The sequence below is a fragment of the Suillus fuscotomentosus genome (assembly GCF_016647785.1).
Source record: "Suillus fuscotomentosus strain FC203 chromosome Unknown F5891scaffold_13, whole genome shotgun sequence".
In the NCBI taxonomy this organism is placed as follows: domain Eukaryota; kingdom Fungi; phylum Basidiomycota; class Agaricomycetes; order Boletales; family Suillaceae; genus Suillus; species Suillus fuscotomentosus.
This window is the reverse complement of record NW_024539525.1, coordinates 325,096-352,501: the sequence shown is the minus strand read 5'-3', so window position 1 is coordinate 352,501 and position 27,406 is coordinate 325,096. Positions and strand designations below refer to the sequence as shown.

The 27,406-nt window shown below is 48.6% G+C and overlaps 13 protein-coding genes across 13 annotated transcripts; 4 read left to right on the top strand and 9 right to left on the bottom strand.

Moving 5' to 3' along the window:
* Positions 1-987: 987 nt before the first annotated feature.
* Positions 988-4,214, top strand: F5891DRAFT_97919 (OPT oligopeptide transporter protein-domain-containing protein). The gene is made up of 11 exons (XM_041376851.1): positions 988-1,368; positions 1,419-2,232; positions 2,292-2,660; positions 2,713-2,817; positions 2,876-2,944; positions 3,007-3,112; positions 3,170-3,320; positions 3,379-3,686; positions 3,739-3,779; positions 3,832-3,886; positions 3,949-4,214. The coding sequence occupies exons 1-11, from the start codon at positions 1,223-1,225 to the stop codon at positions 4,008-4,010; spliced, it is 2,226 nt and encodes a 741-aa protein (XP_041228916.1). The 5' UTR covers positions 988-1,222; the 3' UTR covers positions 4,011-4,214.
* Positions 4,215-4,673: 459 nt separating this feature from the next.
* Positions 4,674-5,233, bottom strand: F5891DRAFT_947384 (uncharacterized protein; the record flags this gene model as incomplete). Its single annotated transcript, XM_041374738.1, has 3 exons — positions 4,674-4,913; positions 4,966-5,115; positions 5,192-5,233. Coding segments are annotated over 3 exons (432 nt in total), but the record flags the coding sequence as incomplete, so codon positions are not given.
* A 142-nt stretch (positions 5,234-5,375) lies between these two features.
* Positions 5,376-7,375, bottom strand: F5891DRAFT_1018915 (uncharacterized protein). The gene is made up of 5 exons (XM_041361058.1): positions 6,816-7,375; positions 6,430-6,762; positions 6,164-6,376; positions 5,933-6,108; positions 5,376-5,881 (listed from the first exon to the last, which is right to left on the bottom strand). Exons 1-5 carry the CDS (start codon positions 7,095-7,097, stop codon positions 5,479-5,481), a joined length of 1,407 nt encoding a protein of 468 aa, XP_041228914.1. The 5' UTR covers positions 7,098-7,375; the 3' UTR covers positions 5,376-5,478.
* A 511-nt stretch (positions 7,376-7,886) lies between these two features.
* Positions 7,887-10,366, top strand: F5891DRAFT_97761 (iron reductase). Its single transcript, XM_041376719.1, has 9 exons — positions 7,887-7,991; positions 8,040-8,135; positions 8,192-8,484; positions 8,546-8,629; positions 8,682-8,997; positions 9,045-9,213; positions 9,264-9,729; positions 9,785-10,235; positions 10,298-10,366. Exons 2-8 carry the CDS (start codon positions 8,095-8,097, stop codon positions 10,180-10,182), a joined length of 1,767 nt encoding a protein of 588 aa, XP_041228913.1. The 5' UTR covers positions 7,887-7,991; positions 8,040-8,094; the 3' UTR covers positions 10,183-10,235; positions 10,298-10,366.
* A 308-nt stretch (positions 10,367-10,674) lies between these two features.
* F5891DRAFT_97748 (asparaginyl-tRNA synthetase) lies at positions 10,675-13,104 on the bottom strand. The gene is made up of 9 exons (XM_041376709.1): positions 12,662-13,104; positions 12,458-12,604; positions 12,227-12,406; positions 11,866-12,176; positions 11,706-11,799; positions 11,226-11,655; positions 11,028-11,170; positions 10,933-10,970; positions 10,675-10,877 (listed from the first exon to the last, which is right to left on the bottom strand). The coding sequence occupies exons 1-9, from the start codon at positions 13,007-13,009 to the stop codon at positions 10,832-10,834; spliced, it is 1,737 nt and encodes a 578-aa protein (XP_041228912.1). The 5' UTR covers positions 13,010-13,104; the 3' UTR covers positions 10,675-10,831.
* A 17-nt stretch (positions 13,105-13,121) lies between these two features.
* F5891DRAFT_1018886 (ERV/ALR sulfhydryl oxidase domain-containing protein) lies at positions 13,122-14,650 on the bottom strand. Its single transcript, XM_041361057.1, has 7 exons — positions 14,484-14,650; positions 14,249-14,433; positions 14,167-14,199; positions 14,076-14,103; positions 13,899-14,018; positions 13,824-13,852; positions 13,122-13,777 (listed from the first exon to the last, which is right to left on the bottom strand). Exons 1-7 carry the CDS (start codon positions 14,529-14,531, stop codon positions 13,552-13,554), a joined length of 669 nt encoding a protein of 222 aa, XP_041228911.1. The 5' UTR covers positions 14,532-14,650; the 3' UTR covers positions 13,122-13,551.
* A 15-nt stretch (positions 14,651-14,665) lies between these two features.
* Positions 14,666-15,860, top strand: F5891DRAFT_1018877 (Diphthine synthase). Its single transcript, XM_041361056.1, has 4 exons — positions 14,666-14,875; positions 14,926-15,050; positions 15,106-15,375; positions 15,435-15,860. The coding sequence occupies exons 1-4, from the start codon at positions 14,741-14,743 to the stop codon at positions 15,796-15,798; spliced, it is 894 nt and encodes a 297-aa protein (XP_041228910.1). The 5' UTR covers positions 14,666-14,740; the 3' UTR covers positions 15,799-15,860.
* F5891DRAFT_1018876 (uncharacterized protein) lies at positions 15,794-17,723 on the bottom strand. Its single transcript, XM_041361055.1, has 3 exons — positions 17,545-17,723; positions 16,171-17,518; positions 15,794-16,110 (listed from the first exon to the last, which is right to left on the bottom strand). The coding sequence occupies exons 1-3, from the start codon at positions 17,697-17,699 to the stop codon at positions 16,021-16,023; spliced, it is 1,593 nt and encodes a 530-aa protein (XP_041228909.1). The 5' UTR covers positions 17,700-17,723; the 3' UTR covers positions 15,794-16,020.
* A 94-nt stretch (positions 17,724-17,817) lies between these two features.
* On the top strand, positions 17,818-19,381 carry F5891DRAFT_97635 (ketopantoate hydroxymethyltransferase). Its single transcript, XM_041376597.1, has 3 exons — positions 17,818-18,024; positions 18,081-18,252; positions 18,307-19,381. The coding sequence occupies exons 2-3, from the start codon at positions 18,090-18,092 to the stop codon at positions 19,194-19,196; spliced, it is 1,053 nt and encodes a 350-aa protein (XP_041228908.1). The 5' UTR covers positions 17,818-18,024; positions 18,081-18,089; the 3' UTR covers positions 19,197-19,381.
* Positions 19,382-19,963: 582 nt separating this feature from the next.
* Positions 19,964-21,225, bottom strand: F5891DRAFT_1127199 (uncharacterized protein; the record flags this gene model as incomplete). Its single annotated transcript, XM_041364160.1, has 4 exons — positions 19,964-20,174; positions 20,316-20,876; positions 20,940-20,996; positions 21,044-21,225. The coding sequence occupies 4 exons, from the start codon at positions 21,223-21,225 to the stop codon at positions 19,964-19,966; spliced, it is 1,011 nt and encodes a 336-aa protein (XP_041228907.1).
* A 640-nt stretch (positions 21,226-21,865) lies between these two features.
* Positions 21,866-22,668, bottom strand: F5891DRAFT_1018852 (uncharacterized protein). The gene is made up of 3 exons (XM_041361054.1): positions 22,455-22,668; positions 22,138-22,403; positions 21,866-22,079 (listed from the first exon to the last, which is right to left on the bottom strand). The coding sequence occupies exons 1-3, from the start codon at positions 22,539-22,541 to the stop codon at positions 21,917-21,919; spliced, it is 516 nt and encodes a 171-aa protein (XP_041228906.1). The 5' UTR covers positions 22,542-22,668; the 3' UTR covers positions 21,866-21,916.
* Positions 22,669-22,776: 108 nt separating this feature from the next.
* F5891DRAFT_1018846 (uncharacterized protein) lies at positions 22,777-23,132 on the bottom strand (the record flags this gene model as incomplete). The annotated part of the gene is made up of 2 exons (XM_041361053.1): positions 22,777-22,887; positions 22,977-23,132. A coding segment is annotated over one exon (156 nt), but the record flags the coding sequence as incomplete, so codon positions are not given.
* Positions 23,133-24,229: 1,097 nt separating this feature from the next.
* Positions 24,230-26,138, bottom strand: F5891DRAFT_947305 (major facilitator superfamily domain-containing protein; the record flags this gene model as incomplete). The annotated part of the gene is made up of 9 exons (XM_041374730.1): positions 24,230-24,431; positions 24,490-24,630; positions 24,685-24,801; positions 24,848-25,216; positions 25,256-25,486; positions 25,594-25,683; positions 25,740-25,847; positions 25,901-25,920; positions 25,983-26,138. The coding sequence occupies 9 exons, from the start codon at positions 26,136-26,138 to the stop codon at positions 24,230-24,232; spliced, it is 1,434 nt and encodes a 477-aa protein (XP_041228904.1).
* Positions 26,139-27,406: the final 1,268 nt, after the last annotated feature.

The following is a 27,406-nucleotide window of genomic DNA, read 5'->3' as shown; positions in this document are numbered from 1 at the left end:
CTGGGTCACTGGCCGAAACATACTGGCGATGAATCTATGGACTATTAATCGTCTTAAGATAAATACTCATACTACAAAGTACCGTGGGGGGTAGAGTAGTAGATTGAGCGGTCGGAAGGCAACGGAATTTAGGGCAGGATATCCAAAAATGGAAGTGGTTGGGGCAGAAAATAAAATTAAAATGTGAAAAACACAAAAAAATATTAACCAGGAACATGGGAAGGTTGATGTGCCTGAGAAATGTGATTGGTTTAGTGGTGATCCTCTAGTAGCGGACCACTTTCAGTCCTCCCACAAGTCCTTTCCCTCCAAGTCCCCCTTCCCTTGTTTCAGATACCCTCATATATCCCCCCCCGTCGTCCTGCTCATCGTTGCCCACGACGCCGAGCAATTCATTGACGACATTCATAAGATACCTTCATTGGTGTTCAAAGGTCCGGTCCTCTTCTGACTGATGTCCGGCAGACCAACATCTTCAGCCGGGGGCTCTCGCCCTTTCACAGCCTCAGCTTTCCGTACATCTTCAGCCCGTCCTCCGACTTCTGCAGGCGCATTTAACCGTGAACACCAATATACCTATGATAATGCTTATATCGAGGAAGAAGAGGAAGAGGAAAGCGACACAGAGGACCTTTTTGCGTTTCTGCCTCCTTCAACCGCAGACCAACAGCGAGACCTAGAGAAGCAGCGTGCAGCTGATTTATCCCGAATATCTCCAGACTACACAAATATTTTCGCGAACACGGTCCCATCAGACGTCCCCCCGCTTATATATCCGGCGCCGACCTTTGACCCCTGGGCTCGTTTCTCCTCTGAAACGGCCGGCCCCTCCCGTCTCTTCCCTGTACCCATATCTCAGGTTCCGGTAGAAAGCCCTCCCTCTACCGCGTCAAACCAAGGTGCAAGCGACCCGTATCGCATGCGTCGACTAAGCACAGCCATTTCGAGTACAACCAATACCCACCCTTCGAGACATAGTGCCCCAAACTCTCGACAAATACGCATCAGCCTAACCTCCAACCCACACGATAAACACGTCGAGGAGGATCTTCGTAACAGTTCACAGAGGACACGACATCCTTCATCAACACTGGGGGATTCAACAACTCTGAGCATAACACCTAGTATGCTGGAACAAGACAGTCGCGATGGTTCAATTAAGTGGGTTTTTTGTGTTTGTACGGCAAACTTCTCAACATTCTGTATTTCGACGTGACACAGGATGGAGTTTGATTTTGACGCCGTGAATGAAGAAGACAGTCCATTCCCTGAAGTTCGTGCATCTGTCTCGAACATCGATGACCCAGAAATGCCCGCTATGACGCTGCGGATGTGGTTAATCGGTCTGGTTTTTTGTATGACCGCTAGGTGAGCTTTTTTTAGAGTATCATTCTTACTTGTAGTCTCATGGTTTCAAGTGCAATGAATCTTTTCTTTAACTTCCGGCAACCTGCCCCGAGTGTCTCTCCTCTTGTTCTTTTGCTCGTATGCTATCCCATTGGAAAATTCTTCGCCTTTGTCCTCCCCATCACGACTTATCGTCTCCCACGGTATCTCGGCGGTTATGAGTTTTCACTCAATCCTGGACCATGGAATATTAAGGAGCATGTTTTGGTGTACATCATGGCAAACGTTGCTATTAGCGCACCTTACGCTATCAACGCCATTGTGGTCACTCAGCTCAACTACGGCATTCCAGTGGATTACTGGTTCAGTGTACTCCTGGTTGTTGCCACACAACTTACAGGGTTCGGTCTTGCAGGGATGTGCAGACGCTTTTTGGTTTCGCCTGCGAGCATGGTTTGGCCACAGAACCTGGTAACGTGTACTTTATTGAACACGCTTCACGCGGAGGACGATGAAGAACCAGGATCAATTACACGATACAGATACTTCCTTCTTGTCCTCGGCGGCGCGTTCTTCTTCTTCTTCATTCCTGGTAAAGAGTTTTTCCGAAGCTTAATCTGGGTTGACTTTGATGGGCTTTTAGGCTACCTCTTCAGTGCTCTCTCGGTCTTTTCTTGGATGTGTTGGATACTACCGGATAACATTCCAGTTAATCAACTATTTGGCGTCGACTCGGGGTTAGGCATGACCATAGTGACATTTGACTGGACACAAATCTCGTGGATTGGCAGTCCATTGATGTATCCATGGTGGGCTGAAGTGCACATCTTCTTTGGCTTCGTTCTTTTCTTCTGGATCATCACACCGATATTATACTATACCAACGTAAGTCCCTCCAGCCCTCAGCCCCTACCTTCTAGCCTTCGTTTCTGACTTTGTCACAGACGTGGGATCTCGCCTACTTCCCCTTGAACGACAGCAATCCATATGATCGCTACGGTAACGTGTACAATGTGTCGGCTGTGTTGTCTGCCTCCAACCGCTTCAATCTTACTGCCTACGAGAACTATTCTCCGCTTTATCTTCCCGCGACTTATGCGATGACCTACATGCTTGCATTCGCCCTATCGACTTGCGTGCTCGTGCACACGATCCTTTACCATGGTCGAAGTTTACTGAACGGGGTGAAGAAGATTCGCGTAGAGCAGGATGACATCCACGCGAAGCTCATGCGCAACTACCCTGAAGTGCCAGATTGGTGGTATCTCGTGTGCTTCTTCGGCTTTTTCCTCCTCATGGTAGTAGTCGTTGAGGTAAGCGCACTCCCCTTTTACATGCTGAATTTTGTTCATCGGCTGTTTACAGGTGTGGCATACGACAGTACCTGTGTGGGCCTTGCTATTGTCCGTGGCATTACCAACTCTATATGTCTTGCCGTCCGGCTTCATTTTCGCAATGACTGGGCAAGGGGTATGCATGCTTCCGCGCTGCATTCGAGAATAGCAATGCTGACATCCGATCTGTACAGATCACGCTGAATCTGCTTGCGCAGATCATTCCAGGGACTTTAATGGCAGGCGACCCTGTTGCGAACATGGTACGTGGTCGAACTGTAGCACTTTGCGAGGAGTTTGACGTTGTCATCCAAATTTGTCACAGATCTTCAAGGCATACTCCGTTCAGACATTGACGGAATCTACGTCATTCGTACAGGATCTCAAGCTTGGTCATTACATAAAGGTTCCTCCACGAGCCACGTTCCTTGGTAAGCAGTGCTTTTTTGATTGTCACTCGATCGCCTGACCAAGGGCGTTCCCTGCAGTGCAATTCGTGGGCACGTTGTTGGCATCATTCATCCAGATCGGTGTCAAGCAGTGGATGTTCAACAACATTCCGGACATCTGCACCCCAAATCAACCTAGTTTCTTGACGTGTCCGCACAATGAAGTGTACTACACTGCATCAGCAGTCTGGTACGCCTGTCTTTCATTTCAGTCGCTCTTGTCTTTTCTCAATGATACATGTCTGTAGGGGAATTATCGGACCCACGCGGCAGTTCGGAAAAGGGACTCTCTACTATCCGGAGTTGTATGCCATCATTGTCGGTGCTATCCTACCCGTTCCTTTCTGGCTGTGGCAACGGCAGTACCCGAACTCATGGGTCAGATTTGTGAGCACGCCTGTGGTGCTCAACGGCGTCTCGTATATACCGCCTGCGGCTGGCATCAACTATTCTGCCTGGTTCGCAGTCGGGTTTGTATTTCAATATCTAATAAGAAAACGCAACTTTGCATGGTGGAGTAAATTCAACTATGTGACTAGTGCAGCTTTGGACAGCGGTATGTGGCTGCCTTGCTTTGCTTTATTTTATTTGCTAACGGTAGATTATAGGCACTGTTTTGTCATTGGTTGTAATATTTTTCACCTTACAAGTACGTTCCCTTCTGCTCATCGTGTCTAACATTTATTAAACATTGCCTACAGTTCCCAAAAGGTGGCCTCAATCTCAACTGGTGGGGAAACACCGTCTACAAAGAAAGTGCGTTTTTATGCTAGTCCGATCGATCGGTCTGTCTCAAAATGCGTTTTTCTTCTTTCCAGCCGCGGATTGGACCCGTCTGGCACTGAAAGCTATCCCATCCAATGGCATACCTCTAGAATAATGTATTTAGCAATCTGCAACAATATGACTTCATCTAGGACCCAATGCAACAGCGGATGTGATTGGTGCTTTACGTCGATCTCAATCCTAATGAAACAGGCGATGCAACAGGCGTTATCGAGGCGAATAGCGGCCTTCGATATATTGGTTCATGAAAACAGACACTAAATTAGATCTAGACCCGCCACACCACGATGGAAGAGAAGCACACTGCGTGCTAATGATAAACGCTCAGGGAACTCGTGCACGCGCCGAGAAGCACATTTCCAAAGCAACCCACTTTTAGCAAGATGGAGAGCCGAGGGACACCTAAAATATGAGCTGTGCAAGGATGCGGGTCCGAAGGAAATGTACTATCTGACTATGCACGTTCTTAGTAAGTAATGGTCAGGAGACAACATACTGTAATTATTCTGGCACTGAATACTGAATAATGACACGTGTGGGAGTGGGGACGCATGGGTCATGTATGACACCCTGAAGTGAAATTGCACAGGATGATGATCGCGGCGGGAATCTAACCTCCCCGTCCACGCCCTCGTCCACGTTGTCCGCTACCTCTTGAACCTCCACGGCCTGAGCACAATCAATTAGGACCGATATGGTATGGTGAAGCAAAATGAACAGACCTCCTCTTGATGGAGTACCTCGGCCTGTGTGGAAATTACAGACAGCATATCGATATCCCGTGAAAACGGCGTGTGGTGCAAAGATAATAGACACAAGCGAACGAACGATCATGATTAGCGTGCCGAACCTGAAACTGCAAGGCGATTAGCTCAGACGCACCTCCTCGCATTCCTGGACCTCCTCCTCCCCGCGCACTTCGGCCAGCTTCTCGTGCTCGGGTTTGTTCCTCTTTTACAGTGTCTAACAACGTGTCCGGTACACGCAGGTATTTTATCTTAGGGTTGTTCAGCTGTGTTGAGGTTATCAAGAAGCATGGCTAGACGCACGGTGCTGCCGCGGATATAGCATTCCTTCAACTTCCAGAATCTATCCCCGTCTGCGCTTGTTTGGTACACCTCCCGTAGTGTTATGTTCATGAAATTATCGCAATTGACGAGGTGGCCGTTGAATGTTTCGCCATTTTTCAACTCTACAAGCTATGATCGTTGGATCAGATAGAAAAAAGAACGGATAGTGAGCCTTGTTTTGTCAGATGGATGCACGAGACCGTACCATAGGTTTGTTTTGGGCTGCAGTCAGCAGTGATAGAGGCAACTACACATTGAGAGAATCCATGAGCAAATGTACACAGATTAGAAATGTATATACCATCTTGTTATATGGCAAGAATTTTATCACTTCTTGAGTCGTGCTCGATAGTCGCGTCGAAAGATGTTGTAGTATGAGACACTAAATACCATCTGTGGCTGTGCCACACACTCCATTCAGACTTCGAACATATGGACATAGAACGCAAGGATACCGATACAAGTACATAAGCAAGGTGATATACTCCAAGCTCAAATCACTAATTCCGCACGACCATTCGATGTTTTGACCGTAACATACCCTCCGCTCTCTTTGTTCTCCGAGTTGCCCCAGTGGGCAGACCCTCGGAGGCGATATCGCTCTCGTCTCTGAGTCACCTCCCTGCGACGTCCCTGTCCAGAAGGATCCTCAACAGGTAGCTCCTTGAGCGTGGCTGCTGCGTTAGAAGTCTGTAGGTCAAATGAGCCTTCGAAAGTGCTGTGTAACTTGACGCTCATTGCCGCGTTAGAAGAGTGGGTTTCCGACTTGAGAATCGAGTTGACAGGCATGTCGGTATATTCAAGGGCGACGCGCCCATTTGAAGTACGCGTTTCGACGTTAAAGATACCGCCGTGACCAGAGTCTGTGACGAGATCAACATTGGCATCAATTTTACTGGAACAGGAGGTCAGATGGTGGAACCGAAATAGGACGCAAGGTATATACCCGTTACTTGTTGTCATCTTGAGCTCACTGACACTTCCATCCTCTCGGTTGAGGAGTGAAACAGACGCATCGATGGGGGCATTTGAAGTTATGAGCTTGAGAGAAGAGGCACTATTGAAATGCCCTCTGATGGCGCCATTGCTAGAGTGGATTGAACCATTTTCAGCGGTGACAGACTGATTGGTAGATAGGTAAGCCATTTTAATGATTCAAGAAACCAAAACAACCAACCTTTGCATACACACGGGCATTTGATGTTCTGAGTGACATTCTATCGAAGGAAATGGTGTTCCAAACATCTGCGATATCTTGACTATAATTGGATGTCTCCGTCTCGAATGATTTGATGTGCAGAGGATCTCCATTTTTCCCGGCGGGAAATGTGATCGTCACCTCAAATCCTAGCTGTTGTCCACTGCCAGGGAAGTACGAGAATGTGGGCGTCTACAGGAATTCATTGAAACGAAGGTTCAGCGAATGAGGATTGAAGTATTTACAAAGATGCCAACACCATTCTCATTCTTCCTTCGTTCAAGATGGCAGACATTGACGCGGTCCAGCGCTTCACGAGAGTTATAGCCAACCCGTACTTGGACACTGACTGTATCTGTCGGTTGAGTGGACTGCACGATATCAACACGACCTGATTGCTGAGAGCCCCTCGTGAACAAGTAGAGTGCATCAGAGTCAACGGGGAGCTCTAGGAATGCTTCGGCGCTATGGGGAAAGTGGTTCAAGATTTGGTCGGACAATTTCCAGTTGGAGCCACTGATGCATTGGTGGATGGTGCCATCCTGTGAGCCAGGATGAGGTGGCTCGCCGTTCCAGGACTTATCAGATACGTGAGCCAAAGGCGTACCCCTGATTGAGAGAAATGACATACGAGTCGAAATCCATGATTGAAGGCCATTTCAGTGGAAGATTTGGTGAACGCAGCGATGAGGAACCAAATGAGTATAGCAACACCAAATGCTTTCCAGAAACGTTGTGCGGGTGACTCGCGATATACGACTACCACCACGTCTGTTATGGGTTGATAAGATGTCTGGGAAGTATATGGAGGGGGTGGCGATGGCCCTGGAGTACTTGAGCCCTCGTGGAGTCCTGCCCTCTGATTGTTGCCTTTATTGTGCGTGCCTTGTGGGCTCGTTTCAACAATTATCATGCTGGTGCTTGTTTCAGATCCACACACCCGTCGCTAGTAGTTCCTTTGAGGTGCTGTAATTGAAATTTGAACTAGCAGTTGGCCAGGCGCCTTATAATTATAAGGGTATGAGTCATGCTGCGATAGCTGCGCAGTCCAACCGCAGTGCCACTCGCGCGTGACCGGTACCTGACCTAACAACCCATCTGGCAGTATACAACTTTTCGCAGCACTAATGTCACGGTGTAGCACGAGCTCGAGGCTACTGATAACTTGCTCCTGGGACACCGACGTCAAGCTTGGCTGGATAGAATTTCGGATCATACTAGATATTCCCACCCACAATATTAATCCTTGTCTTCAAGTTGAATCTCCGAGCCTTAGTAGGCGTGTCGCTGATCGTGCGAGCCGCTGATCTTGTTTGCTGCATTACTGTCTTTTGGTCACATTCACTATAGAAATACCGCGCAAGGCCGTAAGTTTCCAGCTGGATTGTACTGAAATTTATCCGTCTGTAGTCCTTGCCAGACCTATGGAAAAGCAACCTAGTCGCTCCTTCTACAGAGCTGCTTGAAGTGCCTTCTTTGCAGGCGCACCAGTTAATGACTCTCGGGGTTGACCAGGACTCGTGCTGCGCGGTCCGGCTCATGCCAGTGGCGGCTGCGATCAATTGATTGTGGCCGTGGGAGCTGCCATGTCAGTGACAAGGAACTTGGGTACCATAACATTGCGGCATCCTGTTCTCACGGTGTTTCTCCTCCAGTTCCATGCATCCCGGTTTCTGTCGATGATGGCAATCATTCTATAGCATAGCTCTACTGCATCAGGCAAACGTAATTCACTACAGAGTGCTACAGAACGCTCTGTGGCACTCCGTGGCACAATCCAACCCGCCTTACCATTACAGTACCGTAGGTCAGGCCTCTCAGGTATAACATGTGATTTCGACTTACTAATCATCAGGTCGCACTCAGGCTGTTATCTAGTCTCAACTGGGCCTCCCAACTATCCCAACAATATGGCTGCTCCAGTTGTTCCCAGTAGCTTTCAGATTTACAAGTACGTTTGATGGTTCGAATCTTGCACACTGAAACGCATGCAATGAATTGCTACAGCTCATACGTCGAAGATCCTAAATGGCAAATCAAATTCACCATAATTTGGTGCTCTGGCTTAGCGCTGGCTGTGGCTGTCTCTGTTCCGAGTTTGATTCTTGGTTTGAGACATGGGCGTTCCCTCAAGGGAATCGCTGGAATCTCAGAGATCAATGGATATCAGCCCGCCCATTCCGATGGCAAGGAGCCACCGCCTACCCGTCAAAGACGTCCTAGGTTGGTTGGAGCTTGGAATGCTCTTATCTCACCGACATATTGGTCTCCTCCGAAGCTCGGGCTCAATCTCGGACAGAGTGCGTATCGAGGGTGTCATGTTATTACTCATAGGAAATACTAACACATTGTAATACCCAGTCATAGTCTTATCGGCGTACCTCGCAGCTGTACTCGTCTGCATCACAAAGGATGCACCTCTTATTTCTAATCCGAACAGAGCGGGCGAGTTAGTCAATCCGTTCACGCACGAGAGGAACTTATTTGGGCCACTTAGGATTTCTCGCTCTTGCACAGTTTCCGGTCGTTTTTTTGTTCGCAACAAAAAACTCAATTCTGTCCTTATTGTTAGGACCAGGGAATGGCTACGAGAAACTCAACTTCGTGCATAGGATGGCGGGAAGAGCCATGTTCCTCGGTGGATGCATTCATGGGTCCCTGTGGATTCGCAACCATTTACAATATGGACTTGCAATTCTTGGTCCGCAGAAAGAGACTTCGGGAGTGGCTTCGCTGGCCCTCCTCTGCATCATCGTCCTTACGTCTTTGAGGCCAGTCAGGAGACTGTTTTATCAGTGTTTCTTCGCCGTCCAGTAAGTTTTGTTGCCTCGCGTCGCCCAACAGCTAACATTTCTTGAAGCGTGTTGACATACGTGGCATTCTTTGTCACCATATGCTACCATACGTTGTATGCATCGCCATGGATATTCCCTCCCCTTGCATTTTACGGTGCAGATGTTTTATTGCGCCTATTCCGTTATCGAATCAAGGATGCCACCCTCACTGCGCAGGACGCTCACATGACTTTGGTATAGTATTCGAACGTTATTCGATGCACTATCGACTTGATATTTCACAGATCCGCGTTCATAATTGCGACGATGGCTGGCTTTCTGGCCAGCATGTCAGATTGCGCGTTTTCTTTTCCAACAGAGTTTTTGAATCCCATCCATTCACTATCCTCTCGGCATCGCCGTCCCATTCTTGCCTCTCCTCACCCGGGTTCCTTCTCGCTGCACGAAGCGATGGAGACTGGACGCGGGCATTGAATGACTACACCCGACAGCAACAAGAACGTTTACAAATCAATGAGAAGTCTTCGGGCGACTCGGGTGCTTTCGTTCAAGTCATGCTGGATGGTCCTTATGGAGGGTCGAGTGTCGATCTGGGTCTGTACGAAAGCGTGTTTCTTGTAGCCGGCGGGTCTGGGGTCACATTCACTCTTGGTCTGCTGGACGACATCGTCGGCAGGTGTGTTAAACTAGGCCGCAGTCAGGAGGAACGAACGAGGAGAATTGAGTTCACCTGGTCCATTGGATCATTCGGTATCTCATTTTTGCCTATAGGCGTTACATCCATCATTCTGATCTATTTGCACAGGTCAGATAGAATGGTTTGCTCCGATGCTGATAGATATTGCTACGGCAGCGTCTAATAGCACGATCGACCTGCACATTTCTATTTTCGTAACGTGCCTTTGCGTTCCAGAAGCGGTACCTGATATCCCTAACTCCATCGTCACACTCTCGCGTCCATCTATTCAGAATATTCTCAAGGATTTCATCAGTGTTCCGCCATCGTCTGAAAAGGAAGATTCAATCGAAACCCGATGTGAAGACAGCCAGAAATTGATGGGCTTGGGTGGAGGAGTCGCGGTTTGCGCTAGCGGCCCAGAGAGCTTGACGAGAGACGCGCAGAATGCAGTCGCGAGATTGGGTTTGACAATGGGAATGGCAGCGGGCGGGATAGCTCTACATACAGAGCTGTTTACTTTGTAACGCTGAGGTAGATGTCATCTCATACTGGCGTTTTTCAAGGATGTTGCATTTCGGTTTGTGGTTATCAACTCAATGCGTTTTCCGGCCCTTGACTGCTGATGTATTTTTGCTATAGCTTGTAGCGTGATATCATAATTTCCACTCCTCAGATCTCAGATCAAGATAATGAACACGTACTACGGGCTGCGAGGTTTGACGATCTACATCGTGTTGCCGCCGAGCTCAGGCGAATCGAATCGATGTGGGAAAGAGCAGCAATTCGACACTGCAGAATTGCAAACAATATTCGGAATCCGGATATTCTGCTATGGTGACCAATATTTGCGTTTAAGTTGATGCACAGACCGCGAACACCCCAAAGTCATATGTCGACTTGCCAAGTCGTTTCCCGGCTCAATAACAAGGCAAGAAAAGAACCGTGGGTGTTCCGAGTGGATGGCCAATATTACCACACACGAATTAAGTAGGTCATGGATGGCACAGTTGATGCCCAAGTAGAAGATGTATCGTCGCATACTTGGATGCATATATTATTAACGGTTTGCCCTCCTGCTCACCTTTGGGAATAGATATACATGGTTCGAATCTATCACGCACAACCCATACACTCTATTCACAATACTGCCAAACATTGAGGTCCATATCAGATCTAAGGTGTCGCACGACCGGGCCATCGTGGATACAGCGAGCATTCTCTGGAAGACGTCTGCGTTAATGTAATTTTCTTTATCAATCATAATTGATACGTACCTCACAGTGAATCGGTTAGCCAGCCACGCAAGGAAACGCTACGCCAGATATGTCAGCCACTACATTTTTGCTCAAAAGAATAAAGAGAGACTGACCTCGACGCCTAGTCCGTACCCTCCATGTTGGCAAGTACCATATTTGCGCTGGTCGGTGAACCAGTAATAAGGGGCAGGGTCAATGCCCTCGCGCTTGTATGCCGCCAATAGCTCTTCCATATCTGCTATCCTCATCGATCCGCCTGTCGCGTATTTAGTCAAAGGTAGTGGCGCACGGCAGTTCAGAATTTCACATACCGACAATTTCTCCGACACCAGGCATCAAAAGGTCACAGCTCTCTGTGTACACAGGACCCTGCTCTCCCTCTTGCCTTGGCATCTTCTGCATGTAGAATGCTTTCAGCTCTGCAGGGAAGCCATACAAAAAGATCGGCGCCGCAATGATATCCGTCATCTGTCTCTCCGCAGCCTCCGCAATGTCGTCGCCGATTTCATGGTCGACCATCACGGGCTCGTCTTTACCAGTCTCCTCATCTTTCTTGGTAATCACGTTGCCGTCGGCATCCTCGGCTGGGCGTTGGATCTTGTGCTCGTTGAGCCATGCGATGGCGGACGCGTAGGACATGCGCATGAATGGACGAGAAGGCGCTTTGAAGTGAGGGTTCAGAGTTTTGATGAGGGCTGCGGTAGCAGGGTTGACGAGGAGTTTATCGACTGTCTCGCAGATCTGCAGATGCACTGAGAAAAAATTCCAGAAGATACAGTAGTGAGACATACAATGGCTTCTATGTGTGTCATGAGGTCATCGAATGTGATGAATGCAAGCTCGGCTTCAAGGTGCGTGTACTCGCTCAGGTGTCGGCGAGTGTGACTGGCGAGGGACGAAACAGATCATTGGAATGAAAACACGTTCGGTGAATGGGAGAATAGCACAAACCTGTTTTCAGCACGGAAGCTCTCCTGGACACAGAATACGTCGCCCAGGGAAGGTAGACATGTTTCAAGATAAAGCTGGGAGCTCTGCGTGAGGAATGCTGGTTGACCGTAGTAATCGAACTTGAAGAGCGTTGCGCCACCCTCTACTTGGGTTTGTACCAAACAAGGCGGTGTCACCTCCAAAAGGTCGTTGTCTGCATACGACTGACGGAAAGCTGAGAGAAGGGCTGCACGCAGGCGAAGCACAGAAGAAGCGGTCTCGCCACGGAGAACGAGATGTCGGAGATCAGCCAGAATCGATGGATCAGATTGCTAAATATACGGTCAACACATGCACGACGAATTAGTTAAACGACTCGGACCTCGTTGAGTCTGTTAGTAAATGCTTCTTCTGCACCAGGAGCGGCACCAAGGACGCGCCAATAGTCAACGACTAGTTCGTGTCCCCCAGGAGCACGCTGGCCTTCAGGAACCGCCTTCAGCGTGCCGGTCAGCTCAACTGATGCCTCTAGCTGTAACGTTACAGCGTCGTATGTTTTGTTCTGGGGAATGAATCAGATCTGAGGTCCAAAACTGTGAGCTGCAAAAGTTACCGCATCCCCAGTAAGAACAGCCTGCAGGTATCCTGTCCCGTCCCGCAAGACAATAAACGTGATTTCTTGCTGGTCGCGCCGTCTGTGGACCCAGCCAGATACTCGAACGCGCTGTCCGCGAAGGGACTCCAATTTTACGATCTTGGACTGTATGATTTGGAAATAAGTAACATGATCACAACTCCAAGTTATCAACGCTGTTACCTTGACAGGTTTTGGGAGCGACGAATCTTCAGTAAGCACGATCTTTTTGCTTTCCTGGAGCCTTCGTTCGCGTTTCTCTGCCTTCTCTTTTAATTCTCTTTCTTCCGCTTGTGCTTTTAGACGCTTCTTCTCAAGTCCCTGGGCGTCCTTTTTGGCCTTTTTCGTCGCAGACTGAGTTGGTACATCGTACGCTGCATCTGCGTCCTTGCGGATCTGGTATTGTGTCGTCTCGGCTTCGGTGGTGGGCGTCGAGAAGAGAGCGAAGGCAAGGGATTGATAAGGCTGATCAACGGTCCCATTTCCAGACGCGTCGACGCCTGATGTTTGATCTATGTATATTGTCGACATCGAAGGTATCTCGATTGAAAGCTCTAAAGAACTAGATGGTGGTGTGAGTCAGGAACTTTCTGTAGGCATCAGCACAGATCAGTACTCGTTTGAAAGTTAGTGACTCGTATAGATCAACCGTGCCCTGATTTGGTTTATCTATCAAGCAGCAGTATCTGATAAGATCTCGGATTTCTCGCTCGTCGGATACACGTAGTGACCTGGAGACTAGAACACAGGCAGCAAGTAATCATCGATACATCATGCACCATGACCATGGGCTGGGTCGTTCGAAATACGCGTTCAACTGTGGTTGGTCAGTCTTGAAATCTCTAAAAACAAATTGGTAACTTGAAATCACTAGGATATACTATATGAGAGAAGAATCTTGCATCACTGCAGCAAAGGTGAACAAGGGGCATATCCAAGTAAGGAGAGGAAGGGTATATACACAACCGTATCAGATACACCCAAAACATCAGAGACAAAAGTATAAAAGCCGATCAAACCGTTGTATAAAACATAACCCAGGTCCGACGCAAACACGTTTGGCAGCGAGGTGGCTATCGCTTCCCACCTTTGATCATTCCTACACCAGTGACGTCGTCTCGTACAGTGTCCCACTCTAAATCCATTGGGTCGTCAGCGTTGTCAGATGATGCTGGCTGCCGTGCTGCAGATGTTGATTTGTCGTCTCCACACCCGCAGTCATATGTCTCATCAAGGTGGGCACAGTCAAATGACGGCTTTCCTAACCGCTCGTTGACTTTGTTGTGTATTGAGCACAGCCTGACCACGTGTGAGCAGGCGAGGCTGAAAGAAGGGCATATTTTACCATAGACTTGCTGCCAATCTTGATACTGTCTGTTGAATTCTTAGCTGATGAAGTTCGAAGTTGAAGGGAATCTACCTGGGGCGGGAATGCCTTCAACAATTCTTGAAATTCAGCTGCGCATTCGCCACAAGGGTATAGACGCGACGTAAGATGCAAGTACGAACTCAAAGCATCTCTTTCGTCCTGTGTCGGGTGCTACATATGTGATCTCGTCAGCATAGTCGACAGACTTCGACATCAAACCCACCCTACCTCAGGGTACCGTAGAGTCATGGTATGGCTACCTTACGCAACAAGTAACAACGTTCAGCAGATGTTCTTGATACAATAGACCAATACACACAGCAACTTCCACGTCGCGCGACCAAGTTCCGCCCTGTAGTAGGTGTGTAAGACCCGATGTAACCCCATCTCACATTACCTACTTGGCTGTCTCATTCCCCAACTTCGACATGATAACACCTCCCTGCGCTGATGAGGGCCTTGCGCCATCATAAAGAGGAGGACGTAGATCCTGTTCGACGCCGCCTTCACCGAAGAAGTCACCAGTCCATGGGTCGATGTACGCGCGGTAAGGGGGGTGAAGGAATGCTACTGTGGCCAGCAGAAACTGAGACAATCATTTTGGAGAAGACCTGGATATAGTGTTGAAACACGTACGATGCCAAGGACAATTGTCAGAAAAGACTTTGCAAACCGGGAAATCATGATCTGTGTACAATGAATGAAACTTCAAAAGCCTCTTCAATGCAACCGAGTAACTTGGAGAGACTGTGTCTGAAAAAGGCAGGTGGAAACTCCCGACATTTAGAAATGCCGCTAGATCCTTAAATTATTTATCACTTTGATGACGATCATCGATGCGCTTGATACTAGCCTTATAACCTGCTAGACTGGTCATTGCAGAGCATTCCAGCATGTTCTACGTGATTGGTCTTGGACTCTGCGATGAGAAGGACATCACAGTCCGTGGATTAGAAGCAGTCAAATCCTGCTCCCGAGTCTACTTGGAAGCCTACACATCCATCCTAATGGTGAACAAGGACCGCCTCGTCAGTCTATCGTCACACCATTCTTCTCTCATCGCTCATATGCGCACAAGGAAGCCTTCTATGGCAAGTCGCTTATCCTTGCAGATCGCGACATGGTAGAGCTCGAGAGCGATGACATCTTACGGGACGCGGCCACCGAAAACGTTGCGTTTCTCGTCGTTGGTGATCCGTTTGGGTGAGGTCGTCCTCTTTCTGTTTCTTGTATGCATTGACTTATTATCCTTCTGCAGCGCGACGACACACACGGATTTACTGCTAAGAGCTCGCGATCTGCAGATTCCTACTCAAATCATCCATAATGCATCTATCATCAACGCAGTGGGGTGCTCGGGGCTTCAGCTCTACAATTTTGGGCAGACAGTATCTCTGGTCTTCTTTACAGACACGTGGAAACCAGACTCGTTCTACGACCGCATCGCGGAGAATGCCAAGTTGGGGCTGCATACCCTGGTACTTCTTGACATAAAAGTAAAGGAACAAAGCGAAGAAAATCTAGCAAGGTGTTTATATCCCTCATCTTCTCTGGCCCCTTTAGCTTCTGATTCGTTTTGAAACACAGAGGAAGAAAAATATACGAGCCGCCACGATACATGTCTATTCCTATAGCCGTGAACCAGCTTCTCGAGATCGAAAGCATTAGAAAAGAAGGCATCCTTGATGGCGATTCGACGCTCGCTATTGCACTATCGCGTGTGGGCAGCATCCCCTCCGGCGAAGAATCGACAGATGATGACGACGGTACTCAACGTATCGTCGCAGGTACTCTCTCGGATTTGCAGGTCCAGCCAGAGTCTGTGTTTGGAAAACCACTTCACAGCCTCATCATCGCTGGTAAGAGGTTGCATGAATTAGAGGCGATTTATGCTGGCGCCTTTGCTGTTAATAAGGAGAACTGGAATCGGATCGCAAAACAAACATCTTAGGTCAAATAATCGTAAACTATTATAACACGCATCCTATGTGATTTGGCAAAGTTCTCAAAGCACGTCAGTGAGTGAAAATGGTGGCGAGCACCGAAAGAATATATACATATGGTACAAAAGCATCGAGACAGCAATGTCGGATAACAATAAGATGAGGTTGTCAGTTGGGCCGTGACAAAAAGCAAGACCCAAACGTAAAATTCCACACCCTGCCCAGAAACTTCAAATTACATACACATTTTCCTTCTTCATCTGATAACTATCCAGCTTGCGGAAGTACTCAAGGCGCGCCAGACGTTCCTCCTTGTATCGCTAAGGGTTGGAGAAACAATTATCAGCGAGGAGCAGTCCTCATGAACATAGCTAGCGAACCTCGCGGGTTTCATCTGACAACTCCATCAAGTCATCAAGGGGCTTCGCTTTCTCCTTCCCCTTACTTCGAGGCTTCAAGGATGATTTTTTGACACCCTTCGACACGGATTTAGCACTTTTTGGGGCAGGCTTTGCACTTGATGATGGCTGTGCTCTCGGTCCAGGCTTCCTCCGCTTCGGCTGCTCCTCATCACTGCCACTGTCACCGGCAGGATCGACAACTATCCTAACTCTTCCTTTACCCCCAGTTTTCGCTATGGAAGCTGTCTTCCGCATAGCTGCTCTGCGCGGCAAAAGCTTCTCCAAGTTCTTGCACGCCTGTCTGGGGCTCAGCGAAGCATCTTCTTCAGTACGTTTGTGAAGCTTGGACGCATCATGCTGAGCTTTGCCCTTCCCTTTCGCCTGTGCACGTGTAGTACGTTTCGGAACAGGAGTATGCTCCTCCGATGTTTCTGGGCGATCTGACGGTGTTTGGGGTCGTCTAGCGGCAACGCTAATCTTTACAGGTGATGGGCTGGATACTGCATCGCTGGAGGCGGGAGTAGCAGCTTCAATGTCACGTTTACGTTTTCGCGGTGTCCGGAGGGGATCGCGACTGCGCGTTGGCTGGTCTCGTAAAATGTCCAAGCGAGGTTTAAGTAGGGCTGGGACTATTAACTCCGAGCGAGCTGAAGCAGGGGAGCATGATGGTGTCGGAATATACGAATGACGCAAAATCGGCGCAGGGACTGGAATAGATGTCGTGATTGGTTCGTCGAGATAAAGATCATCGATGTCTTCATCGTTTGTTGGGATGGGGACTGAGGAAGCAGCTGGGCGTGTTGGAGTAGAAGTAGCGCGATTAAGCTGTCCTCTGGTACGTGTTGCATGTGGTGTGACGCGTAAAGCAGTAGATTGAACGTATTTGCGTTTCTCGCTTGGTAGACGTGCAGCGCGTCGTTCTTTCCGTACTTTCTCGGTCGCTAAAAACCCAAATGGGTCTGAATCACCACTTCTAGGATCTATCTCCTGTGCATGACGATAAAACGCGGCCATGTTGTACTCATAAGTATTTGCATGCGATGTTGACGCGTAGTTCTGTTGTCCATATGTGGAAGTCGAAGCGAGCGGCGAGCTCGGAGGGAGTGGTGATGTTGGCTGCCAATTAGGAGGATCGGCTGGGAATGCGAGGCTTTTTGGTTTCTTTGGCCGTCGAGGTGGTTTGAGGCTTGCAAACGCGGAAACTGCTTTGATCGGAGACGGTGAAGGTGGATGAAAGAACTCATCAGTGATATCACGAAGCGCATCTTCATGAGAAGGTGTTCGAGGCGGATTTTCCAGCGAGCGGGGTGGTGGTGGAATATAAATGCTGAACGGGTTTCTTCGGCCTCATACTTGTTGTCCCTATCACCAATGGCGAATATATTCTCGTCGTTTTCTTGCTCAATCTCTGAATCAGAGTTGAGATATTCTTTCTCAACTTGGACCTCTGCTATCTCTTCGCTTTCATGGACTGCCTGAGCTCTTTGTCTGCGCGTTCTTGGTGGCATTATCGACGTTGTGGTGGAAGGGGCGTGGGAATACGAGGACAATGAGTCAAATGCGCGAGGTAGCGATTGCGGCATCACGTGAATTGAGTTTCCTTATTTATCCATGAGTATTTTGCAACCGGCTGTAGTGGTCGAGTGATCCGGAAGTGACGGAAGACACAGTTTCTAAAAACCTTGACATGCACCAGGGCAGATCCGTTAGGAATTCACGCTCGTGTGCACGCGGATTATAAATCAAAACGATGGTACCATCTACTATATTATTCATTCACAGCAGATCTAGACTCCAGCAATCATTGGGTCCCGTTCATCGATCATTATATAGGTGCGAGTACACACACTGCAATATCAGATCCCCTGATTTCACTATCTGATTCTCAGAAATTCATCATGCCACATATGTTATCCCCTGCGTCTCGTACTCGCGTAATTACCTCGATCGCCCGCTTCCAAAACCTTGGCCAGCGGTGTATGAGCGTCCGCCCATTAAAATATGAGCCTCCCACAAACACATCCGGCGAACCTTCCCCGCAGAAACAAGCTTTACTGCCTCGTGAGTGACATTTTACCTTTAATCGCCAACCCGATTTCTCATCATGCACAACAGCCCGCAAAAAGGTGACAATCGCCTCTCTGCACGCCCTCCGTCAAGAACGCACCCCGATCACTGTGCTTACAGCGTATGATTATCCCACTGCACGTGCTGCATCTACACACGGCATTGATGTCACCCTTGTCGGTGACAGTCTAGCTCAGGTCTGCCTAGGCTATTCCAGCACCACTTCACTCACTCTTGATGAAATGCTTCACCATTGCCGCGCCGTCGCCCGAGGAACAACCGCACCACTTCTTGTTGCAGACATGCCGTTCGGAAGCTTTTATGCCGGGAAAGAAGACACGGTTCGAGCAGCTGTCCGCATGCTCCAGGAGGGAAACGTGGAAGCCGTGAAACTAGAGGGAGGGAGTGAGATCGCTGGACGTGTGCAAGCACTCACGAGCATCGGAATCCCCGTAATGGCCCATGTAGGGTTACTACCACAACGTCACACCGCGCTCTCCGGGTACCGGGTCCAGGGGCGCACAGCACAGTCTGGTAGATCGATTCTGCACTCAGCCCTCGCCCTAGAGGAGGCAGGAGCGTTCTCCATTGTTCTCGAGGCCATTCCTTCCTCTCTCGCTGCATACATTACGTCGCGGTTGAAGGTGCCCACTATTGGTATTGGTGCCGGCCCGGGTTGCGCTGGGCAGGTACTTGTGTGGGACGACGTAATGGGGACATGGGCAGGGCACAAGGCAAAATTCGTCAGACGGTTTGGGGATGTTAAGAGTGAGGTCGAACGAGGTGTAAAGGCATATGCCAGTGCTGTTAGGAATGGCGGCTTCCCTCAACACGAGAAGGAGGGTTATCGAATGGATGACGGAGAAATGGAGAAGCTATTGGAGATGGAAGGTGACCGAGAGTGGACGTGGAGCCCTCCGGAACTGATGTTGAACTGACCAGATGCTTCGATGTGGCTGTGCATCTATTATTAATTGGGATCCCGAGGTGTAGGTACTATGATGAATTACAAGTTAGGTTATACTTTTTTTGATTTAGGAGACTTGCTTCGAGACATGTTGAGGAATCATGAGAAGATTTATTCTATATTGTTACCCGTGTATGGAGGAAATGGATAGATAAAAAACGCACAAGAGGTTGGCGAGTCTAGATCTTGATACCGAACTTGGGAATACGAACGGAGTCCGTATCTTACTACATAAAGTCAGTGGAAGTTGAAAACAAGTGTAAGGCAAGCATGTCGTTGTTCTCAATCTGCGATGCGATTTTCTGGAGCTGTTCGAGCTTCTCAATTCAGCACCTTGAGGTATGCCGATAATTCTGCCTCGAAAACCACCAGTATACAATGTGCATTGCTCAACCAAAAAATCACTCACCAGTGTGCATCCGCCCCATAGTTCTCTAAAGCATAGCCAACTAGCTTCTCAAAAGTCGAGAACGGTGGTCGTTCGGAAGAGCGGTGATATACACGTCCGCCTCTTCAATATCGCGGAAGGTGGAGACACATTCGTCGATACTTTTGACGTGGAAATGTATGCACTTGCAGGTTCATTCCCACCGGCAGGGCCTCAAACGTTTCTAGACATGCCAGCGTGATACCTCTGATTATTCTGCAGCTGCAACTCAACCTTGCATCAGCACCAGCTGAACCTGTTGGCAAACTTGTCAGTATAAATGCACACAAAATTTTGGGCAGGAGGGGGACTCACTTCTCATTATACGCCCACTCTATATTCCCCATCGTTCCAGGTCCATACCACATCATCTGTGGCAAATGTTCGTTTCGTATGCCCGTCTGCCCACCCGTCCTCTCCGCAATACCTCTTAATCCTTCTCCCAATTTCCACACTTCTACTTTCCCAATTCCGCTTCGTCTAGCCGCCTGTCTGATCTTCGAAATTAGCCCAGGAATGTCTCTTCACTGGCACAGAGCCGCGTAATGATTAGCGTTGGCGGAGGGGGTCTCAGGTCGACGCTCCAGCATGCGTATGTGTCTGGGTCAGTTCAAGGACTGTATACCCCAGACTCCGCCTGCCATGGAAAAATCCAAGGCATACGTTGAACGTGAGATGTGGAACCCGCAGACACCGTTGGTTGGCAGGCACGTCACGAATGCTGCAGGGCGTTCCACTTCGTATGAGGTGTCGCTTGTCAACATCTTCTCCAGCTCTTTCTTAATGCGCCCAGCATCGCGATCCCACAGCCCGTTCAGCTGCTCCTGCGTCAACCACGTCCATTCATTGTCATCCCCCTCCTCTGCGCCCACGTCCCAAATAGTCGAAACGGCTCCCTGCGTCTCCCATCCACCCTCTTTACCTCCAGGGCCTGCCGAGCGATAAAAGTCTTCCCCAACATCGCTGTACAGGCAAGAGAACAGTCCTTCACTGGCTTCTGCTACCTGTTCCGGTGGTGCGCCCCATGCCTCTGGGAACTTTGGGAGATTTACACGCGAGGCGATGACCCAATGTAAGAGGCTCATCATATGGCTTGCGTAGCCGCGCCCGCGCTTGGAGGGTGGGGTGAAGACACTTGCAATGGCGTAACAGGTTACTTCGTGCACTGAGTTGGGCTCAGATGTAGAAGAGGAGGGATAAGCAACAAGACCTGAGCGCTTAAATCTGCCCCCATAGACGTGCATCAGAAACATTGACGCGTTCGTCGAGAATACTCAAGTAGCTTACGTCTCACAGGAACACATGAAATTAAGAGTGGTTGGGTCGTCCCGTGGCGCCAGCACCCTTCCTTTCCCATTAACTTCTTCCTGCCGGCAAAATGTCTTGCTCACCAGGTGATGAACTTTCCATCCTTTGCGTGATCCATAGATTCCATCTCAACTTCTCGCGCAAGGTACTCTGTGAGACTCAGAGTGCCACCCCACTGTGGCCACGTTCGGCACCACGACTCCTCAACCTGCGCACGCGTCGCCGGGAAGAGCGAGAGCGACGCAAAGTCTACCTTTGATTCCATCGTTTTGTGATCGTCTTTGCAGTATGATGATCTGGTGTTGAGGGAATTTCGCTAGTGACTAGATTGAACGCAGTGGGGCTGAAAGTTATGTCTCTATTACAACCTCGCCGGTACACACTCGATGGCGCCCAGCGTGATAATCTTCCGAGTCTATGTAGCTAATAGACGTGTGGTACACTGACCAAGTACCGGTCCAAGTGCTTCGACCGGCACTTAATATTCAAACTCCGTGCTTCGCCTGTTAGAGGCAGTTCGCCGTTTCAGCAAGAATGCACCCGACCAGTCATAAATGCATAACCGACTGCACTGGCTACATGCGTCCGACATTTGTCTTCACAGTTTCAAGCCCTACCGCGACATTAAGCGAGTATCACACCGCTCCAACAAACATTCAAGCTCAAGTCTTGCGTCTCATGATCGCTCACCTTACGGCTCGCTGTAGACTAGTATAAAGCATCTGCATGTCTATGGTGCGTCTTGAAGCTTGATTGTTGATCCCCATCAGGAAGGGAACGTTTCCGGTACTGTGCACCAAGAAGATTAAGTTTTTGTTGCTTTCAGCCTGCAGTGAATTTGAGCCCGAGAGCGACCATTGGTCCAATATGCGCATCATAAATAGAAAATACAAGAACATTGTAGCCAACGATGTGTGAGCCGCAAAGTAGTCTCAATTCTAGCATTCCGATCAGCATCAGTGGTCGTCCGCGCCCGGCCACCCCCATCTAACGAGCCGAGTCGCTCCGTCATGCCATGTTTGCACTCTGCGGCTAGCTAGTGTGGACATCGTAGAACCGCGAGTGCCAACGAAGCCAGCTCCATTCGACTGAATGATAGCATCAAGGAACACCGGATGCCTGGTAACAGCCACAACTTTTAGCGTCAGAATGAAAATATGACATCGAATCGGCTCACCATTTTCCATAGATCTCCTCTGTCCGTTCTGCTGCATAATCTACCCACGTCCACCCCAACGCCCTGACATCTGACCACCATTCCGGGTCCCTTTCGTCGCTCGTCATGATAACATGTGTAGCATCAATTCCTTTTCGTGTGCGAAGCTCTTCTTGCACTTCAGACACCCTGCGCGCAATAACAGACAACGGGGCAAAGCACTGGTCCACTGGAAACTCCTCGCATTGTTTGCTGAAGTCGCCATGCCGTATGTGGATCGATATATACTATCGAAAGTTAGATCTGTAGAGCAAGCTTTGCCCGAAACTTTGACTCACGGGAGGTGTTGGTTCAGTTACTGGTACATTCATGGCGCGTCGAGCATGCGCATCGGCAATGTTTTCCATATTTGCAGTCCATCGCATGTGTTGGCCTACAAATCTCCATGCGGGAGAATAGTCTAATTCCCATTCCCATGTATGATGGGCGCTTACGTAGTAAAGCAAATCGAAGCATAATACGTGATCATCCGGGGGAAGGGAAACCTGGTGCTGAGGAGAAGGATGATTCAGTAATGATAATCCCAGGCTTTTGGAGCGAGCCTCTGGAAACCCAAGTGATGCGAGAGACCAAAAGGATGCATGATTGTGATGTATGCTAGGAGATGTCAGCTCGACCCAAGCTGGGGTTCGCGTCCACGAAATATCTGTGATGGTCATGCGTTTAATCACCGAAGAGGGATGTTCGAAGTCATCTCACCGAGCTTGAGCACGTTCAGGGAGGGACTTCGTCGTGGTTCAGGAACCTCGATGTGCTGTTGAACGGTTTCCCAAACAGTCCAACAACCAAGATCATCGTACCACCTGACTTTCTGGATCCTTGACTTCGTGCCATTGAAGCAAGTGAATCCCTATGGCTTGACTGAGTCGAGGGACGTCGAATATTTCCTCGAAAACAAACGGAGGTGCGCTTGGGTCGATATGGTTAGAGAGGAACTTTGGGATTATGGGTATACGTTCTGTTATGAGAGCGAGGTATATCAAATTGCCCTAGTTTTTGTGAGGAACAGGGACGACGTCGGAAGCAAATCGTTGACCTACATAGGTTATCACGTCATTCGCTAACAAATAACTGTGATCAGTGGTTCAAGTGGTATTTGGTTGGAGCTGACGTACTCCATCCTGCTGAACCCCACGATGTAATGTACTTCGTGTCGTTGCGAAGGTTATCTAGGACCAATGTTATGGTAAGACCCAAGCCTTGGACGTTTTCACTGAATACTGACCTCGAAAGCGTTGGGTGGGTGGACCATGGACATACAATTGCGAGTTAAAGATAGTAGGAGTACTCTGTATGTCCAGGCTATAGCTTGAGGGTTTGAGCAGGAGATTTCCCAAGCCGAACAAAAATACACCCGTCAGAGCCGCGCATATCGTCCTAGAGACGGCTTTTTCCCTTTGGTAAAGAACATGGGAATATTGGAATGGATTCTCAGGATGATCGTATGTGTCCTATCTCGGGCTCTCTCCTAGCAAGCACTCGTCTGACCGTCTGCTCGGTTCATGCAAGTGTATGAGAGAGAGAATTGTTTATGTACGGCAGTAAACAACTAAAACTGTCAGGGCTCGGTGTGCGCCCTGCAGGCTGTGCCGGGGATATTATACCGAGTTATAGGTTGTAGGCAATAAGGAGGTCCGCGCTTGGCAATGGCCTGGAGGATACCCAATCATAATATTTGTACGCGGATCGTGCTAGTGGACATCATGCGGCAATTAAAACTGCTATTTTGGGCGTCAACTACTTTGCGCTCATCTTCAGGTATTTTCGACACGGACCAATTCCCCCGTTTTAACATCACCCCAGAGTCTTGACAGACTCGTATTCAAGCTTCTTCCAAAACAGTTCATCCACTCAGTCATCCAATACAATGACCCGCAGGAAACGGATCAAAGAAGTATAGTGAGCAATGTTATTCCAGAATACGCTTTGGCACGCGTTTAAGCATCGAATACTTGCTCAAACTTCACCAACAACTATTTAAACGATCGGACAGAACTTATACTCCGTGTCCGAACTGCGTGCGCGAGAGTCGCATAAATTGATCATCGACTACTTACACCAGATATCTAAAACCAACGGGGTGTAAAAGCTTGTTTATATCCTTCGCATTCCGCTCGTCCCTCTCGATCTGTTCATTCACTCGCCTCAAATACAGGTACATCACACCAAACATTGTTGTCGACACCCCAAGTGCAGCGAGGCAGATGGCATAAGAATAACGATACGTAGGTCCCCAGTTAATCGGCCAGACGAATCTATAAGACGTGTCAAATTGCAGATAATCGACGAGAGTGAGAGATCAATGGGACTAACGCTCCGATGATATTTCCGGTCTGCGACAGTCCATTGATCAAAGCGATTGCAACAGCTCGCTTGGCAGGTTCTCTGGCGAATACATTGTTGATCCATCCCCAGATCACCATATATGCAGCAGAGATTTGAGCCATGAGGAAACTGCACGTCTCTGAGTACAAGAGGCAATGCTTTATGTGCAATGATTCTACTTACACCGAAGTATAGCGCGCAGCCGTGTTCATTGTGCAGATGGATATGATGAAACCAACGGCAGCGAGTGCACTTGAAGCAACAATGAACATGTAACGCTTTTGCGTCTTATCAGAGTACCTGATCGTTCATGAGATGTTATTCAAGATAGAGACCGTTCACTGACCTTGAGATAACAAATGCAACTATCGTGGAGAATACCCACGGAGGAGCGCAGAGCAGCAAGGTGTTCGTTGTGTCATATCCAAGAGTCGCGACAATCGTCGGGAAGTAAATGACGAATGACAGCTCCACAAACTGGATAATGAGTGCGACCGAAAACCACCACACCTTCCAGTCGCACACAGCATCCCGCAGTCCTTGCATGGTCGTCCGTTTCCCAAGTTCGTCAGTGCCATCTTCTGCAAGGCGAGAAATAGCAAGTGCTCTTTCCTCTGGTGTAAGCCATTTGGTATTGTGTGGGAAATCAGGAAGAATGAAAAAGGCACAAATCGCGACTAGAATGGTGGTACCGCCCTCGATGTAAAATAACCATCTATAGATAATTCAGCTTCAGCGAGTATCAAAGACGAACGTTTCTTGCCTCCACGCAGCTTGTCCAAGTTTTCCCTGCATGCCTGTAAGTATACCTGATGCAAACACGGATCCGAACCCAGAGGCGAGAACGGATCCGCAAGTAACGAGAGTCGTTCTTACAGCGAGCTCATCTCGCTTGTACCATCCAGATATTAGATACAGAACGCCAGGATAAAAGGGGGCTTCGACGAAGCCGAGAAAGAAACGGGCCAGAAGAATACCCGTATAACTTGAGTCGAACCATCAGACACTACAATGATGAAACCCGAGGATACGCACTTCTTTGTGATCCCTAGACACGGTCAGCATTCATATCCATGAACGGCCGGTGTCAACAAACCTGTTAATGTTGATACTAGACCCCAGATCACCATACTACCTGGGATGAGTATGGATGGTTTCTCTAGCCAGTGCATAACCATATTCCTGAAAGAAAGAGAAAAGTTACATTGACCTAACCCTCGATAATTGACACAACTCACGCTGGCACTTGCATCAGAATGTATCCCACATAAAGGATGGATAAGATAGTAGCATATTGATTCCCCTGCAGGTGCAGGTCTTGCTCAAAAGTTCCCAATCGTGCACTACTACGGACAACATGAGACGCCATATAAAGTGAGTATGAAGACATGCGACTTACCTAGCATTCGCTCTGTCGACCTACCCATGGTATGCAGTAAGTACGAGGTGACATGCCAATAGAATTTCGGCGATAGACTCACAAAGTTCAGTGCATACAAAACAATGATTAAAGACATACGTAAATCGAGCTTCCTCAGCAATCTTCTCTCGAGATCATTGCGGGCTTGGCTGGGTACGCCAGAGGAAAAGTCATTGTGCGTGTACTCGGCCACTTTTGCATGGCTGAGAGTAGTCATTGTTCAGAAAACGAAATCACAACAGGAAGAGTTGGTAACTCTCTTCTTGGTGACACTAGGTAAGAAGAATGGTATGAATCTTGCAGCCACGACGGAGCCGTCTGAAAAGTTGCTTAAATATTGACGGGGTACTGCATTGGACAAATTGAGGCTGGGCCGCCGCTGCTACACTTCAACTTTACCTGGCGATACGTGGCAGCGGAGGGCAGCGGAGCTCAGTGGAGGATCTCGCGACAAGATTGATCGCAAAACCTGGCACAACCCCATTGGGGGATAGATATTAATGACACCTTCGCTGCGCGTGACGAAACTCCGTACCTTTGAAATGATGTTGACAAGGTGATTAGGAACGGGTGACGATGTCGACTCAAGTGACTAGCTCTCTTTAGTCCAGTATCACTGACGATTGATCATCAGCTGCGGCTCGCGCGGGACTTGATTCAGAGTAGCTTCTCCAAGCAAAGTCTATTCCATAGTCGGGTTTGCAGTAGGTATCATGGGGCGCAGAGTCACCGTTTTAGCATACCGGGGTCACGGACAGCACCTTATTACTAGTTTGAAACATTCGATTCGACAGGACGTGTCTGACCTTATTCCATATAATCAAAGTCAAGTACGAAGATATGTCATGTGCAAGTTTGTTTGCTGTCTTCCTGGTTCGGCGCCGTGAGCGTGAGCTGTCACATAAAAGCTCGCTGCTGGAGATCGTCGGAGACCAAGGCTACTATATGTAGAGTCATCATTCAGATCAGTCACCTGAATGGCTTTTAAAAGGATAGTTCAATGATGATGGGAATTTGCAATTGAACCGGCAAGGTACATCGTCACGCATCCAACGAAATCGCGTGACTGTCACACAAAATGGAAGGTAAATTGTGACATTACGGTAAAATATAAAAGATGTTTCCAAAATTTTCAGCACTGAGTACGTATTTGCTGCATGGCATCTGCACTTTCCACGACCAAAATTCTCTTCATCGCCATCAGCCGTGAGCGCTTGCTGATAGTAGCAGCTGGTAGTTCGAAGCTATTTCGGAGGTGTCACAGGTCACACCCGGATCTAAGTGCGTATCATGCATGCGTTGCTGTCTGAACTAAAATGAGATTCTATAGGCTTCTGACGTCAGTTGCAATACCTACAAAAAATCATGAACAATTGTCGTTTGAATTCATCAACATAGCTAGCTATAGATGTTGGGAGGAGAGGGAAAGACAGAGCAGTGCTGACGTGATGAACGCAATAGCTACCGAGCCGCCGGTTATGTGTG